The following is a 16,470-nucleotide window of genomic DNA, read 5'->3' as shown; positions in this document are numbered from 1 at the left end:
AATATTGCTATTCACTATTGGCAAAATTTTGAAAGCCCATTATTTGAGTAAAAATCACATGATGTAATTTCCAATGTCGAAAAAAAATATAATGGTAGAAATGTTATTTTCGTCGAATTATATGAGCTCTGAAATATATTTTAGCTTGTTTTGACGTTTCTGATCGTCACTTGCGATAGGCAGAATGGATTCATTTTGCGAAAAGGAGACGATTAGATACATTTTTCCCATTCTAGTGTTTGTAGATTCTAGAAATTCGTTAAAAACATGAACAAATGCTCGCGGATTTAATTTTTTAACCGGTTGGAAAGTCTCCAATTTCCAACGTATAAATTCCAGGCAACTCGATTTTGAATGGGATTTAATTATTATACAGGATCATCATAAAATATTGTAGTCAAGGAAGACCATGACTTTGTTGACGTTGTGTTCCGCCTTTCACAGTTTTGTGGAAACGATTACACTAGTATTGGAATTTTTATTTTTAACGCGATATCAGATTCTGTGGGACGTCAATAATTTTTTCGTTTTTAATGATTAGCTTATGTGCATTTCCCCACACTTTGTGCGTTAATTGACTTGCCTTGTTGTTTTCATTTGCTGTCTTCCCCTTTGTTTGAACTTTAAGTATCTCAAAAAACAGTTTTTATCAAAACTTCAGATCATTTTGGAATAATCTCAGGTAATGAACACAGAGTAATGACTATAGTCAGTCAGAAAGAACTATTCACTATTGACACATGATGTATAAATTAGCAAAAAAAGAAGACAAATAAACGCAGAATTAAATTTAATTTAACGAAATAACAGAAACAGAGCGACAATTTGAGAGACGTCTCTAAGAGTTAACGGCATTGTTTTGGGAGAACGTTTATTAACTGCTAAACTTATAATCAAATGATGAAAAATACAGTTTACAACAACACCCTCCTTTATTGTTTTAATTAAGAAAATATCATACTTGGTCTGTCTCTGATATTTTGTTAAATTAAATTTAATTCTGCATTTAGTTGTCTTCTTTTTTTTGCTAATTTGTACATCATGTCAGTGGTTCTTTAATAAAATAAAGATCATTAGTTAAATTAATAATTTTTAAAGTGGTTTTGCGAAATTTTCAGGATGGCCGGTTTTTTGCTGATCAGTGTATAAACATAAGCACTTTCAAGTTGTTTCTCTTATCGAGGATAACCAAAGGACGTAGTACAGTAATGGAGTCCATTGGGCAATTTGGTACTTTCAAAGTTTCTATATATTTCATAAGGTCATAGCTAGGGGGAGGCTAGGGGATGCTCCCCTACATCTAGACAAGTTATAATTAAGCAAATGTGAATTACAGCATCCAAAAACCAAATAAAATCTAGTGTTTTATTCAATAAGCGGGAGTCAGAGCAATAAAAAGTCTGGATCGTCGGCATTGTCATCCGGTTATTGCAGTTCCTAGAAAACATGTGCTACTTTAGTTTGTGTTTCACCATCACGTCTACAGGTTAATAAGTGTTATGACTATTTGTCTTAAATTACAAGTACTATACAGGGTGTTCATTTTATTTGTTCACGCCTGACAATTTTTGCATAGGCAACATATTATACACCCCAGAGACGACTTCGTCCAATTTAATTGACCCTTTTCCTGTAAGATCGTAAAACTTCCATAGTGACTTTCCGTGCGCACGCATCTTCAAAACCACGTTGGAAATAGTTTCCGGCACTCCGGCAGCAGAGCAAAGGCCTGTGGCAACAAACCGCTTTGACAGAATGCAACCGGCTACACATGCGTAATCTGTTGCTCATTGGTTAATTTAAACTTGGCGCTCCAAAAATCTGACTTCGCCTGCGCGATGTTGTCTCACTCTGTATCATTGGAATTTATATAATGTCTACTCACTTTGCTTACAGGAAAAGGGTCAATTATTTTTTTTAATAAGCAATCATAGCAATCACACAAAAAAAAAATGGCAAAGATGTCAATACTAAATAATCACAAAATTAAAAAAATTAATACTCAATTTATTTTAAAATGCTCCGCTGCAAAAATGTAATGCGAAAAAACATAATAGGCATGCAGTCGTCGCGTTTCCGACAGCGAGGGAAGTACTAAACTAAACTTTTTAGACCAAATTTTTAAAGAGGGCGAAACCTTCTCGGGAGAGGGGGGGGGGGGAAGTGTCTTTTTTTAAGAATATTAAATCTTCTCGAGGCTTCCAACTGTCGTTTTTTTACGAAGGTGAAGCCCTAGTACCTTCTATATTATTCCGCAAAATCAAAGTTTATAATTTTTCAGAAAAGCAGTCAGTATTTGTTGGACTGTACTTCAGAAGCGAGGAAAGTTCTGTCAAAATAACTTTCGACCAATTTTTTAAATGTTTGTAAAGCCTAGAACATTTTTTCAAAATTTCAGCGGGATTGCTTCGTATACAGTGATATGATGCAATTTCTGCCAAACATTTTGACATAAGTCAATTTATTTATGTGGCATTTATAAATTATGGCTGCCCATGGGTTTTACGAACTTTAAGAAATATAAATTCGTAAAAACTTTATTGTTTTATTTTAGTTTAGAAAAATGTTGAAAGTTTCTGTTTTTCGTGGAATGCTTCGGCCTTTTCCTATGCAAATTTATTAAAAATGGCTCCTTTGACTTCGCTATAGGCAACTAAACCTAATAAACAGGCCACGGAGCACGGAGGTCAAATTCGGTACGGCTCGTGAGTGATGGGAATTCAGTTCAGTTACCGGCTACACTTCGTGTATTTTAGAATGGCATAATGCTGCTTAGTTGCATTCTAATGTTCACTCCTGTCGTCATTTACTAATCAGCCGTTTTACTAAGTTTTCGTTTATTTTATTTATGGAAATAGATTAGATTAAATTCGCTGATTGTCACCCGCCACTGATTCACCGTCACGTTTACAAGTTAATAAGTTAGTGTTAAGACTATTTAACGTAGTCCCCCAGGCGTCCGGTCACAATAAATAAATATTTGCTTGCCAATTATTTTTTTATTGGCAATCTAACAGATATACCCTAAAGGTGTAATTCGAACTGGTTCAATTCATTTAGAGTAGCAATTATCTATCCATCCTTCGTAATTATGTCTCCTGAAAAGAAAAATACCAACAAAACGTAGTTTTCAAAAAATATTACTATTTCAAACCTAAAGTATTTATTCTAGAGCTGCAGGAAGAAAGTTTTTAGCTAGAAACTCATTATTGACGGATACTTTCCAAAAAAGTGAAAATGCCAACGTCTACCATATTGTTTTGCTTATTTTATGCCATTTTTTTATCGCCACAGGACTGACCCAGTACACACATAACAAAAGGTAAGAACTAATTTTTAAAAATTTAAGGTGCTTTTTCTGTTTTTTTTTTGTTCTGTCCTCAATAAACCACGTTTCTTTGAAAAATTATATAAAATTTTTATCTTCTGATATCAATGATAGCCTTTACATGGTAAAAACCAGTGGTGTAAATGAAGCCTTGAAGCTCGTGCGCCGCGAGGGCGCAAATTCCAAAGCGGTATTATTATCAGTGTACGTGCTTAACTTCGATGGTTTATATTTATACATCGAAATAATGTCACATAGAAATTTGTTTGATTTGAATTAGTTATCTCTTCAAAACACAGGAATAAAATCATTATTAATTCAGCCACAATGGAACAAAATATTTTGAACATGATTATTATTCTTATTTGATCGCAGTTAAATAAAAAATGGATTTTCAGGGTTGATTTTGGATTTGGTTTAATACTGAAAAATTTCTACAACTTTGATAAAGCTGTGCAAATTTGGTTGTTCTGCTTTGCGTCTACATGTGCCTCCTTCCTCTGTTTTACTGTGTGGGCTAATTTCAGAAACTTCAGCAAAGGTAAGTGAAAATATTTTTCAGAGATGAAATAAACTTTGCATTCTAGAATACAAAGTCTATTGGGACCGGCTTTGGACCCTATTCTTAATTCTCTATTACTACTACAGCTTCAAAATAACTGGTATTGCTATTAAAAACTCTGCTTTTAAACTGCCTTTGGGAATATTTTTAGCAATGGAAACCGTAAGTTTGTGACAATGTGTTAAAATTTTTACGAGGAAATCAATTTTAGGTACCTACGACTTTTAATGAAAGTGCATTCATTTGTACGAAACAATGTTGCTAAGGTCATTGCACAAGACAACTGTATTCAAGTTTTTCCAAAATTTTCTAACTTTCTGTATTTTCTTTTCGCCCCGACTCTCATCTACAAAGATGAGTATCCAACCAAAAAGAAGATTAACTGGAAGTTTGTGGGTGCTCTTTTGTTCGAAAGTGTTTGTATAATGTTAATGTTTAGCTACGTGGCAGACACGGTGAATTCGCACATCCAAGATTACGGTTTACGAAAGTTTACCGTAACTGAACTGGTAGTGGCCATTGCCCAAAATATCGTTCGAGTTGGAACATTAACCATGTTATCTATATTTGCTTTTTATCTCCACTGTCTTCAAAATATCTTTGCCGAACTTACGGGGTTTGAAGACAGATTTTTTTATAGCGACTGGTGGAACGATAGCAATCCCAAAGCTTGGTTGCGAAACTGGAATCCAATTGTTGAAGAATGGCTTTACTTTTACGTATATGTGGAATTCAAAACACATGTTTGCAATAATACGTTTCTCACGAAAATTGTAACTATTAGTCTGTCGTTTGTGGCTCACGATTGGCTTCTGACCGCCTTAGTAGGTAGTTTTTGTCCGTTTATGTTTATAGGAATATTAATATTGATGTTCCCTCTGTCTTCTTTCTCGTTGCCTAAACACAAATTCGTTGTTGTTTGGAATTGGCTCGTTATGAGTTTTGGTTGGAATCTGGTGACATTTGTGTATTCTTTAGAATATCATACACAAATGAACGCCCCTGTCAAAAATCTAACGTTTTTACAAACATTGATGCCAAAATTTATGCTTTCTGACTGTCTTTTTCTAGAATAAGGTGCGATTTGGGGACCAGAAATGACACCAACTTCATTCTTTGAAATGGAATACTTGTTTTTTTTTTTAATGGAAAGCTTGCTTCGTTACTATAAAAAATCAAATATAACCAATATTCTGAAATCAATAACGTAGGGCCGGTTGCATAAACGCAAATCAAAGTTAATCTCTGATTAACTCCATAGTAACGATTGTTATTATCATAGTTACAATTGTTCTTAATCAGAGATTAAATTTGATTTGCGTTTATGCAACCGGCCCTAAGAGTTATTTAGTAAAATAAGTCGAAAACTGCATTCAAATCTGGTGTTTGATCTATCAGTTCAACGTTTGTAACAAAAAGATTGTTAGATTGTAGATGTTTTGGAAAATTTCAATAGGTACCATAATAGGACCATACTTTTTATCAACCTGAATGGTGAGCAATATTTAAGTATTCTGTTGTAAATGTATTTAGATAACTTACCATTGAATCATGTCCAAAATTTATATTTTCAATGGGATGGGGCACCACCTCACAACGTGAGAAATGTGGATATTTTTTAACAGAAATGTTTCAAGAGACCAATAATATGGCCTCCAAGCTCTCCTAATTTGAACCCCATTGATTATTTCCTTTGGGTTTCATAAAAGATAATGTTGACTTTAGTGAATGGAGAGACAAGGCGTCAGAGAGGTTTTCAGAAGATTAAATCCACAGTTTATAGGGAATACCCCACAAAGTGGTTTTTGTAGATCGAAAAATTTGTTTTATTTAAATTTAATGTAAGTGTGCGATTTTCATAAAGAAATATTAATTTTACGTTTATTTTACTGAATAACTATTTGATTAGAATTTTTCGAATTTTGGAAAAAAATGCAAACGATTCATTTATTAAAAATATACTCGGTGTTCCAGTTAAAATATAAAGTTGATGTCATTTCGGGTGTTGGCGGAAGTGAGAACTAAAGAAAGTGGTTACCGTCAAATAGATCGTCTATTACGATACTAATTTGACGAACTCAAGTACTGTGTAATAAATAATTTATTGTTAATACGCAATAAACATGTCGTAAACAATTTTTGGGGGTTTTTGTAATGAATTATGCTGCAAAAATAGAATTTTACAATGATTGACACTCAGAATATTTGCTTATACTAGAAAAAGGATTCTTTTGACTCCAGACAAGGAGTCTTTAGTTCCATAAATCTGGTGTTCCCGAGAACTCTAGAAGCGGTGACGTAGGCGTTTCGAGAAGGACCGCGTGCTGTTTAAATGGGAACCACTGTCGGGAGCAGTTAGTGTAGTTCAGACAACGAGTGTCGAGAAAACCCAGTGAAGTTGCGTCAGAATTATTTTGTACATAATCGCTGTGTAACCAGTCGTGTAAATTTGAGTTACTTAGAAATAAATTGTTGAGTTTAACCCACGCCGATTTTAATCGCCCGTTCAACGTAACAATATTCAACGTCGGTAGGTTCATCCATCTACTTTCTGTAAGTCTGAAATACTGCTATTCACTATTAGCAAAATCTTCAAAGTCTATATTTCAGTAAAAATCACATGTGGTGTTGTAATTTCCAAAGTCGAAAAACAATATATATTTTGACTTATTTTGAAGTTTCTGATCGTCATGGTGCATTTGAGATACGCAGAATCGGTTTATTTTGCGAAGAGGAGACGATTGGATACATTTTCCATATTCTGGCATTTATAGATTAAAAAAATTCGTTAAAAAAAACTTCAGAAATGTTACTTTTCAAGCTTTTCTTGGATTTTCTATCGTTTCTGGTACCCAATGGGCTCGAAAATACCAACGAAACTATCAAATTTTAGCTAGTTATCTTATTTTTGTCGAATTATATGAGTTCTGAAGAATATTTCGATTTGTTTGGACGATTCTGATTATCATAAGCACTAGGAAAACTTTTTTATTCACAATCGGTCGAGAATATACGGTTTTCCAATTTTTAAACACATGAAAAATGAGCAATTGTTCGCGGCTTTAATTTTTTAACCGGTTGGAAAATCTCCACTTTTCAACCTATAAATTCCAGGCAACTCGATTTTAAATGAGATTTAATTATTATATTTCCAATGACCGTGAATAAATGTCAATTTTAGCATTTTTCAACGCTTGCTGTTTTAAATTGGGACATTTTTGTTTTATTTTCAAGCTTGTTAAAACGACTGTGAATAAATTGTGAATAAAATAGCATACAAACCTCGTGGTTTCTCGAGAAATAGTTCACCAGGGTTATCTTTTTTCTCGAAAGTAATGAAACACTTTCCCCTCGGTATGTAATATACCGCGTGATGAGAAATAACTGAGTCTGTTGGCAATCTTGGATTTTTCGTTGAAATTGGTATCACTATGTATTATGTTATGCTAACATAAACGCAAGAAAACTTTACATTTTTGTTTAAAAACACATGGCATTATTATAGACATTGGAATATCACATTTACGTTTAGGAAAACCCTTGCTACAGGTTTCTGATATCCGTGAAGGAAGTTTGTCAAGATCTATTTTATAAAATTTTCATCTCAGTCTAAATATAGTATGGAAGACCTGGGGATTCCACATTTTTACTTTCCCGGTTTCAACAGCTGCTAAGATTGACAGTTTACTTATTTTAAAATTTGCAAAATGTATTCAACAGTCAACATTTTAACTCTAAATAGAATTGTCTTGAAAAATTGTAAATATTAATTTTTAATATTGACATCAGTTGCAATTTAAAAGTCTGGTTTAGGACTAGTGCTAAGAGTAGACAAAAAGGATATTTTGAGGTGGAACAGAAATTAGAAAAAGGAAACTGGAGGGGCAATGGAAAACTCGGGTACCAATTTTTTAACGCACTGTACTCTTCTACAGCGATTCGCGGAGTATTCGATAAAGAAAAAAATCGGGAGTAGATTGTAAAACAAATGCTGGTATCTCAAAAGGTGACACATTTTCGTAACAACTTTTATTAAAAATACATATCTGTACAATTTAAATACTGACAATTTTAGTCTTTCCCTCTCCCAAGATCATATCCCAGGTTTCTTATACCCTGCATTACAACGTTTACTGAAATTCGGACTTCTCCATAACTGATCATTTGAATCACTGAAACAGAAGAAAATTATGTGATCAGGACATAAATATCTCTCAAAATAAGTTAATTAAGTTAATATTTAGTATGTGATGGCTGTATACATCAGTTTAGATTTCAGAAATCGGAAATGTAACATAATAATAATGTTAATTTTAACAGTCATACTATTGAACCTATAAAAGCAAATTTTATGGTGTACGAATTTCTGTTACGTATGTTAGTAATTAATTCTTGACCGTTTTTAACCACAAACATTAAAAGTGACGCTTATGTAATATGTAAAAATTAGGACTAGTACGTACGGTGATTTCCGGCAGTGGTGGCCAACATCTTAGGCTGAAGCAATTCCGGTTGGTATCCAAAAAACGACCCGACATATCCCAGCATCGACGATGGTTGCGGTTTGGCTAAAGAAGCGTCGAGTTTATGAACACCTGGTCTCAGGGGCATGTGTATCCGACCATATCCTTCCAACTGCATGCCCTTGTAAACACTGAGAACAAGTTGAGGCCCTGAAATATTTGTAAACAAAAAACAATGAGAGTTTTTCAAACTAGTAAAAATATAAAAAGAAACTTGTTGATTATAAGTGGTCTCAAAATTAATTCAAAACAACCTGCTTAACTTATCAAGTCACTCACGCCCCAGTAAGACGCTATTCTACTTACAGCCATAGATGTTGGTGGATTTAAAGTTAATTTCCAGAGGAAAATTCAGCACAACCCTATCACCGTTGACGACAACGTTGGATATCTGGGATAAGCCGGCTTCCAGCCCCCCTATTATTTTCCAATCTGGTCCAGTAACGAACTCGTATTTGCAATGCCACGCACTACCTGCCGGCGCTAAAATGTCGACGTATTCAATCTGGCCGGTAACGGAAACTAGAAATGTGCCGTCTGACATAGTCCAGACAAGCTGATGCCATTCTTCATCAATTATACAATATGTTTGTATTGCACCGACTGGTACTGTCAATCAATATGGAAAACGGTCGCCGCGAGGGAATGACACGAAAAAGGGGCAGGTTGCCATGGTATCGTTTGTTTGTAAATACAGACCAACTGGATGATAGATGGTCGATAACACTTCATTTGCAGCATATTTGCAGGTAGGAGGTTAAGAGGGACGATCCAGACAAGCGAAAAATTAGTTTGATTGTATACTATGTTATTTGATTATTGTTTACTGGTGTATGGATGGGCAAATTTAGTGCTAATGTTACTGTAGACTGTAGTCGTGTGATGGCAGAGCGTGTGAAAGTTTTGGGATGTGATAGACAGGAGGTTTGACCCCGCCCTTCAAAGCCTTTGGAAGGATTTCGGCACCGAAGTTATGTAATTGAAAAAAAGGAATATTCAACAAAGAATTTTATTTCCTAATAATTACAATTCTAACCCAGACTTAAGACTAAGATATTATAATAAATTTTGTGGTTATATACTAATGATAATAATGGTAAATACAGATAATTGAGCGTGAGAAACCACAGCTCTAATAAAAGAAAGTAAATATGAGTGGATAAACAATAAAAGTCAAAATTCCACTCATTAATGTAACTCCTCCCCCGTTAGGTCGGAAAATAAGACGGATGTTTTATTTTTTGCGCTGTTTTCCCGTTCAGGTCGTGGAAATTTCTTCAGACATCTGAAATGGTCTCTATAGGTGTAAACAACCCAGCCAAAAATCAGAAGTGCCAGATTATCAACACTGATAACTAGAGAACGGATTTTATGAAATTTGCATATCCGTTATTTTTTGCATATAAGTCTTGATATTTAATATGTGAACGAATCATGCTAATTAAAAATGAATACAGCTATAAAAAAAATTGCATATTTGCATATATTTGTCTTCTGCTGCATATTTCACGTAACCGGTGCATATTTTGCATTTTTATCCATTTTTGTGGTAATTTGAAAAAAAAAAGATTATCATTCTATCGGCATTTATTGTAGTCCCAGTTTAAAGCGGTTTTTATGACAAAATAATTAACATTATCACTTCGTTATTACCCCACGACGGACAATATTAAATAACAAAGTACGGCCTTGCAAAGAAACCGACCACGTTCTTATTTATGGCTAGGGAATGACTTCATTGTCCCCATCGTCAACTTCGACACAATGGACCCTTCATAAAAACCACTTTAAACTGGGAAGACTACATCTAGAAAGTCGAAATTTCATTCATCATATAGCAAATATTTTCCTGAGCTTCAAATAACTAGGAAAGGTTTGGGTTTTATGGTAATTTGGAGAAACCACTGGGTGTTAAACCATCCAGCAGGTAAATTCGCGCTCTAATTCCTTTTGGAAATAAGGCTTGTCCCAGAAACTTTTGCACATATTTTGTTTTTGAGTAAAATAAGAACGTCTCAACAAATCGAATCAAATTTATTTACAGTATACTACAACAGCAGTAAAATTATGAATTTCTTAATTACTTGTTTAAAATTAACGGCTTACGGGAAAATAATCTCACTTTAGATCTAATGCGACGCATTATTTTTTGCAAATTTGCACTAGAAACTTTTTTACTTCCCATCATCCACAATTTTTTGAAGAATTCAAAATTTTTGGCGCATTTCCCTTCTTCCCTTAACTAGAACCCAATATCTTTCAACAAGCCGGAATTCAGGTAAGTTTGAGGGGTTATTTTCATTGTCTGGATATTGCACTCTAATCTGCGCAAACCAATTCTTCGCTAATTGTGAGTAATGCAAAGTAGCTAGGTCTGGCCAAAAGAAAGTAGAACCAGGGTGAGCTCCTAAAAAAGATAGTAATCGAGCTTGAAGACATTTTCGGACACAAAAATCAGTGTTGGTGCTGCTTTCAACAAAAAAATCCTGTTTCTCTTGCCACATTGGCAAATTGCTTGCCAAACAAGAACTTTGCGGCCAAATTTTTGCAAAAAAATGTATTTTTCTTTGTCTCTGACATCTATCAATGGTCCGTTTTACCGTCCACTGCGTCGCATTAGCCTCTTTCACTATTAAATTTAAAGATTTTTGACAATGTTCGGACCAAATTTGCAAAATTCGTTGTCTTACACTAACTCTTTTTGACGACATTTTGAGAGCCGACTGATTAAAACAAAAAAACTAATGACAGATGTGTAGACCATGGCCTACTGTAGCATATATATTTTACTTAATTCAAATGTCAATTAAACAACTTTAATAGCAGAATTTAAATATGGTGCAAAACTTTCTGGGACAAGCCTTACGTTCATTCCCAATATTTTTGTTCGTTACTTCAGTGTATTAATGACATGTTTTGTGGTGGTCAAAGGGACGTTATCCTATTATTTTTCATCGTGAGTTTGCATTGAGGCATTTAAAGCGATACAGGTGTGTCAATATGTCGAAGATAACTCAAATTAATTTATGGATTAAACCTTTTCCTGAACTTATTCTTCAAGAAGCAACTGTGTTTTGTCGCGTCTGCTCTAAACCGGTATTTATTTTTACATCTGTGGACGTAGTAGGTACACAGTTTTTCTATTTACAAATACATACTTTAGAATCACTTTTTGTTCAATATTTCGAAAAATATTTAAAAATAAATTGTTACCAAAATAGTAATTAAATAGTCGATTACTACTATCTTTCGATTTGTTCTGTTTATATTTAATTTTTAGTATAAAAATATTAATATTTATGATTTATGTATTTTTTGTAATAAAATGGAAACCTGTTTTTGTAATTTGTAAATCAATTTAGTTCACTTATTAAGCTTTTTTTTTAATTGTTGGAGCATATGCAAATGCATATCTCTGCATATATTAAGAAAGTTACTGCATATTTCCATAAATTTCGTGCATATCATATGATCATATTTCCCAAAATTTTGCTGCATATTTTCCGCTCTCTACTGATAACAAAGTTGACGTCATATGCGCCTGATAGTGGACCGGTGGTGTTGGATGAAGATGACTCGCTTCGGCTTGTATTTTAGAGATCTCATCGAGGTGGATGTTGTCCAAATGGATGTTACCACTGTGTATAGGAGGTTCATTGGCACCTCCCAAGGGTATTTCGTGTAGAAGGAATGGTTGCCCAATTATCAAGTCATCTTTGTTGCTAAATCTGAAACTATCACCAGATATATCACAATGTTGGGGAATTTTAATCAGACTCGGTTTATCTATAAGCAGGTATCCTGGATGTTCGCAAGTCTTCTTTATGCGCAAAGCTTTGGTTGATGGAATGATCAAAGCATAATTGTCGCTGATTTGTGTGACAATTGGATTGCTGAAGTGGACTGAGGTAGCTCGACAGTTCTGAACATTGGTGTTTTGTATACAGGAGATAACACAGTCATTTTCTTGATTTAGAATAAGTTTGTCGACGCAGATATGGATATCTTCGGTTAGGTGACATTCTTGATCTTCGTATTGATGACGGTGAGATCCGAGAATAAGGAAGGGATTAGGTGGAATAATTGTTAGGTTTTTTTGTGGTATTGGATATAAATGATAGAAGTCAAAATTTTTTGAGTTGAAAATAGGCATTTGTATAGCGAAAAGGATTTTGTAATTGCTAAAAGAAACTTTTAAATTTGCTATTCGATAATAAGAAAAAATACTTTTAAACTGGGGAATTTTTTTTATTTGTATATAGCTTGCCTAAAGTTTTGAGGATCTGATTTAAATCAGTAATAAGAGAAATAACGGAATAATGTAAGGTATTTAATTTTGCAAATGTTATGGCATCCTCTATATTATCAAGAAATCTTATCAAGCTCTGACAATTCAGATTAATTTGATTTAAAACAGTTTGTGTTTTAATATAATCGTCCAATGTTTTATAGATACTATCTTGGAACAAATTTAGTTTTTTCTCTATCAACTTTTGGTTTTTGTTGAGAGTTGTAATCGTATTATTATAATTTTCAATTAATCGTTGAGTCAAAGAAACTTGCAGTTGAACTTGTTTAGAAGTAGATTGTTGGTTATCTGATAATATTTGAAGAGCTTTGTCGTACCGTTCTGCATCATCAGAATCTAAAGTTCCGAACAAAAATTTCGATGTTTTTCCTACCAGGTCTATTAATGCCCTCTTGTTTCGAAAATGAGGAACAAGATTATTTATTCTAGTTAGTGGCCTCTAGGATGATGATGATGAGTTAGTGAGTGTATTATTAATAAGGTTAAAATAACTGATGCTATTATCTAACAGATTAATTAGTGGTTTTATTTTGATATAATGGGTAAAGGTGTGTTTTCATCACCTAATATGTTAATTTTCTTAAATTTAGATTTAGCTTTATCTCATTTTTTTGTTTTCACAAAACCGGACTTATGTATATCGTAAGTATCGGGTTCTTTTCTTTGGGCGTTTAGTTTCTTAATAACGTATTTTTTTGGTTTTAAAGATTTTTGCTGTATATCGGCATATAATGATTTTACATTTTCTTTATGGTTTTGAATATAGTTGGAGATTATTTTATTATCGGTCAAATCAAAGGGATCGCTAGAATTGATGTGACCTTTTATAATTTCAAAAGGTGTATACCCAGTAACAGAATGAACTGCATTATTGTAACCGATTATGCTACAGTTAATTAAGGTATCGGAATTTTCTTTGGGTTTTGACAGTTTAAGTTTAATAAGGCACCTAATTTCTTCAGCTAAAGTAGAATGGAAACGTTCTACAGGTGAATTACTGTTAGAATTTTTTGGTGTGGTATAATGTAGTTCAATCTTATGAAGCTTACAAAAATCACTTAACACGTTATTTTTGAATTCGCCACCACAGTCTGTCGTAATTTTTAAAGGCAAACCGTGATGTGAAATGAAAATAAGTAAACCATCGATTATATTTGTTGGATTTAAAGACTTGATGGGATATGCTTGGCCGTATCGAGAAAAAGAGTCCAAAATTGTCAAATAGGTGTGGTTTAAAATTTTGAATGTATCTATATGTACATGTTCAAATGGTTTTGAAGCGGTAGGGGTCAGATTAAATTTTAACACTGGTGGATCTCTATCGTATTTGGCAACTTGACAAATTTTGCAATCATTCACATAATTAGTTATATCCTTAATCATGTCGGGCCAATAGTAATTCTTACTTAAAGAAGCCTTCATTTCGTTTATACCTTTATGACATGTTTTGCCTTCGTGAAAATATTGTAGTTTTAAATGTCGTTCTTCTGGATCTAAAACGTCTTGTAAAATCAAATTTGTTTTTATGAACTGAAAGGATGAATTTTTAAAAACACTTTGAACCATATTTATGAAAGTAGTAGCGATATTTGTATTTTTAAAATATAAACAATAAGTTTGTTTTGAATCGATGTACTGTTTAATCACGGAAATTAGATTATTTTCAAAATCAGAGACGGGAATAGAAATGATTAGTCTGATCTTATCAAAAATTTTAAAGGTATTTACTTTGGGTTGCAAATTATCTTTATTACACTGAATAATAATTTGGTTTTTATACTGATTGAGCGGTTTTTCAGTAACAGGTATCTCTGATACTGGATTTTCTAATGCCGAATGGACAGTTTCGTTATCATCTGGTGGTTTAATCTGAAGATTAGATGTAACGTTTATTTTAGAAAGTTGATGATAAGAATTACTACCAATATTTTCTTGTGATTGCGGAAACAACTCTGGGTGATCTGATACATAGTTATCAAGAGACTCGTTAATGTCGAACATTACGTCTCTGGGATTAGCCACTATTGATGTTGTTTCTAATGTATTGAGGTGTTCGGTCCTAATATTATTGGTTTTAAGAGATTCGTTACTAGATAAAAAATGCTCATTGTGGAGAAAGTCAAATTTTTCTTGAGAAGATTTCGGAAACGGAATTATATTTAAGGGAGATTCTAACGTGACCGTAATACGCGAATCTGTGTTATTATATATTTCACATAAAGCAAAACCATTCTTTGCTAAAGTGAAAGTTTCTGGAATGAACAGTCCATCGATATTTTGTTCGGGAATTATGACTTCACCATTCATAATGTTTACAGGAATTTTCAGTTTTAGTATTTCGGATCTGTCAACACTAAAAGTGAAAGATGTTTCAGTTGGAGGCCTTTAGAACAAGGGAATATTTACTATGTTGTTGATCAGTTTTTTATTAATTAGATCAATGGAAAATCCCATATCTAGAAGATCACGTATACCTAAGATCCCATCGAAAAAATCATGAAAATCGTATAATAAGAAATTTAGAGTTTTGTTATAATGAAACTCAGAAAATGCAGGGATGTTAGCTCTGAACTTAATTTCTTTTTCACCTATTGCTGTTTTCATTGTAGACGTTTTTTGGTAGATGGTATGTGGGAAGTGTTTTTCGACGATGGACGGTCTGAGTACGGATATTGAACATCCTGTATCTACCAGAAGTTTCAGGGGCGGATTACTAATTTGAATATAAGGTAGTGAGTTGCAAGACGAGATGCTGTTGATTTCGTATCGGGCCTCTGTATAAAAATTTATGAGTTCTTCCGCTTGATTTGGGTCATTATAGGTTAATTCCAATTGTTGATAATTCAAATTATCGTTATCACTTAAGTCAGTGTCAAGATTTGAGCTACATGGTAAACTGTGAGGATCTGTTTGCTCATTTTGCAAACACTCGTAATCGTAATCAGTGTTTTGTTGTTGTAAACACGGAAAATTTAATTGTCCTGTTTGCTGATCGACATTATGGGTAAAGTTTAATTCTTCTGATATGAAATTTTGGGAATTATGTGGCTGATAAGAATAATTATTAAACTGAGGGCAGATGGATCTTGTTGACATGGGCTGAACTGAACTTTGTGGTCGTCTCATGAATGTATTTCTAGACGTAGTGGACATTGGTTCAGGAAGATTTTGAGGTCTTTGCCCTGGCGGTTTAAAAACGTTTTTTGGGGTACCAAAAACTTGGGCATTTGTTGGAAACCTTTGTTGAACAGGTCGATGTCTAAGCGTAAGGGGTTGACTCGGAAATGGTGTCTGAAATGTGTTAAAACCGTGAGGATTTGTATGAATTTGACGAGCACTAACATCTGGGGGTTCATTGAAAAAGCGTTGTTGAACTTTATGTGGTATGATTTGCGAATTTTTTATTAATGGGGATTGGTCTATCATTGGCATGCCATGAACAGGTAATCTGTTGTGATTCTGAAGGATGTTAGCAAAACTTTGTGTATATTTAAAGTTTTCTTCTTCTGTCACATAGCACATAGCTTGTTCTAACGAATTAGGATTACGGAGTCTAATAACGGTTTGCAGATGACCAGATAACCCACGAATGAAGGATTTCAAAGCGAGGTTATCGTATTGGTTAGAATACACAAGCTTTGTAGTTTCCGAAATGATGGTGTTAGAAATGGTGTTTAGTTTAGCTGATAAATGACTTCTTATCACTTGAATTCGTTTTCCAAAATCTAAAGGTTGTTCGTTTTTGGTC

General features: G+C 33.7%; 3 protein-coding genes across 3 annotated transcripts; 2 read left to right on the top strand and 1 right to left on the bottom strand.

Annotated features, from left to right (window-relative positions):
- The first annotated feature begins 2,942 nt into the window (after nucleotides 1-2,942).
- Nucleotides 2,943-5,216, top strand: LOC135123073 (uncharacterized). Its single transcript, XM_064047578.1, has 5 exons — nucleotides 2,943-3,123; nucleotides 3,173-3,322; nucleotides 3,727-3,869; nucleotides 3,916-4,052; nucleotides 4,102-5,216. The coding sequence occupies exons 1-5, from the start codon at nucleotides 3,092-3,094 to the stop codon at nucleotides 4,153-4,155; spliced, it is 516 nt and encodes a 171-aa protein (XP_063903648.1). The 5' UTR covers nucleotides 2,943-3,091; the 3' UTR covers nucleotides 4,156-5,216.
- Nucleotides 4,245-4,886, top strand: LOC135123814 (sterol O-acyltransferase 1-like). Its single transcript, XM_064048691.1, has 3 exons — nucleotides 4,245-4,282; nucleotides 4,330-4,714; nucleotides 4,869-4,886. The coding sequence occupies exons 1-3, from the start codon at nucleotides 4,245-4,247 to the stop codon at nucleotides 4,884-4,886; spliced, it is 441 nt and encodes a 146-aa protein (XP_063904761.1).
- A 2,688-nt stretch (nucleotides 5,217-7,904) lies between the features above and the next one.
- On the bottom strand, nucleotides 7,905-9,376 carry LOC135123072 (B9 domain-containing protein 1). Its single transcript, XM_064047577.1, has 3 exons — nucleotides 8,720-9,376; nucleotides 8,354-8,563; nucleotides 7,905-8,062 (listed from the first exon to the last, which is right to left on the bottom strand). Exons 1-3 carry the CDS (start codon nucleotides 8,955-8,957, stop codon nucleotides 7,962-7,964), a joined length of 549 nt encoding a protein of 182 aa, XP_063903647.1. The 5' UTR covers nucleotides 8,958-9,376; the 3' UTR covers nucleotides 7,905-7,961.
- Between the last annotated feature and the right edge of the window lie 7,094 nt (nucleotides 9,377-16,470).

The sequence above is a fragment of the Zophobas morio genome, unplaced genomic scaffold (genome assembly GCF_036711695.1).
Source record: "Zophobas morio isolate AGI-343-1 ecotype UQ-CSIRO unplaced genomic scaffold, CSIRO_AGI_Zmor_V1 ptg000006l, whole genome shotgun sequence".
In the NCBI taxonomy this organism is placed as follows: domain Eukaryota; kingdom Metazoa; phylum Arthropoda; class Insecta; order Coleoptera; family Tenebrionidae; genus Zophobas; species Zophobas morio.
Note: the sequence above shows the minus strand (reverse complement) of the source record. Positions and strands in the feature narration are given on the sequence as shown.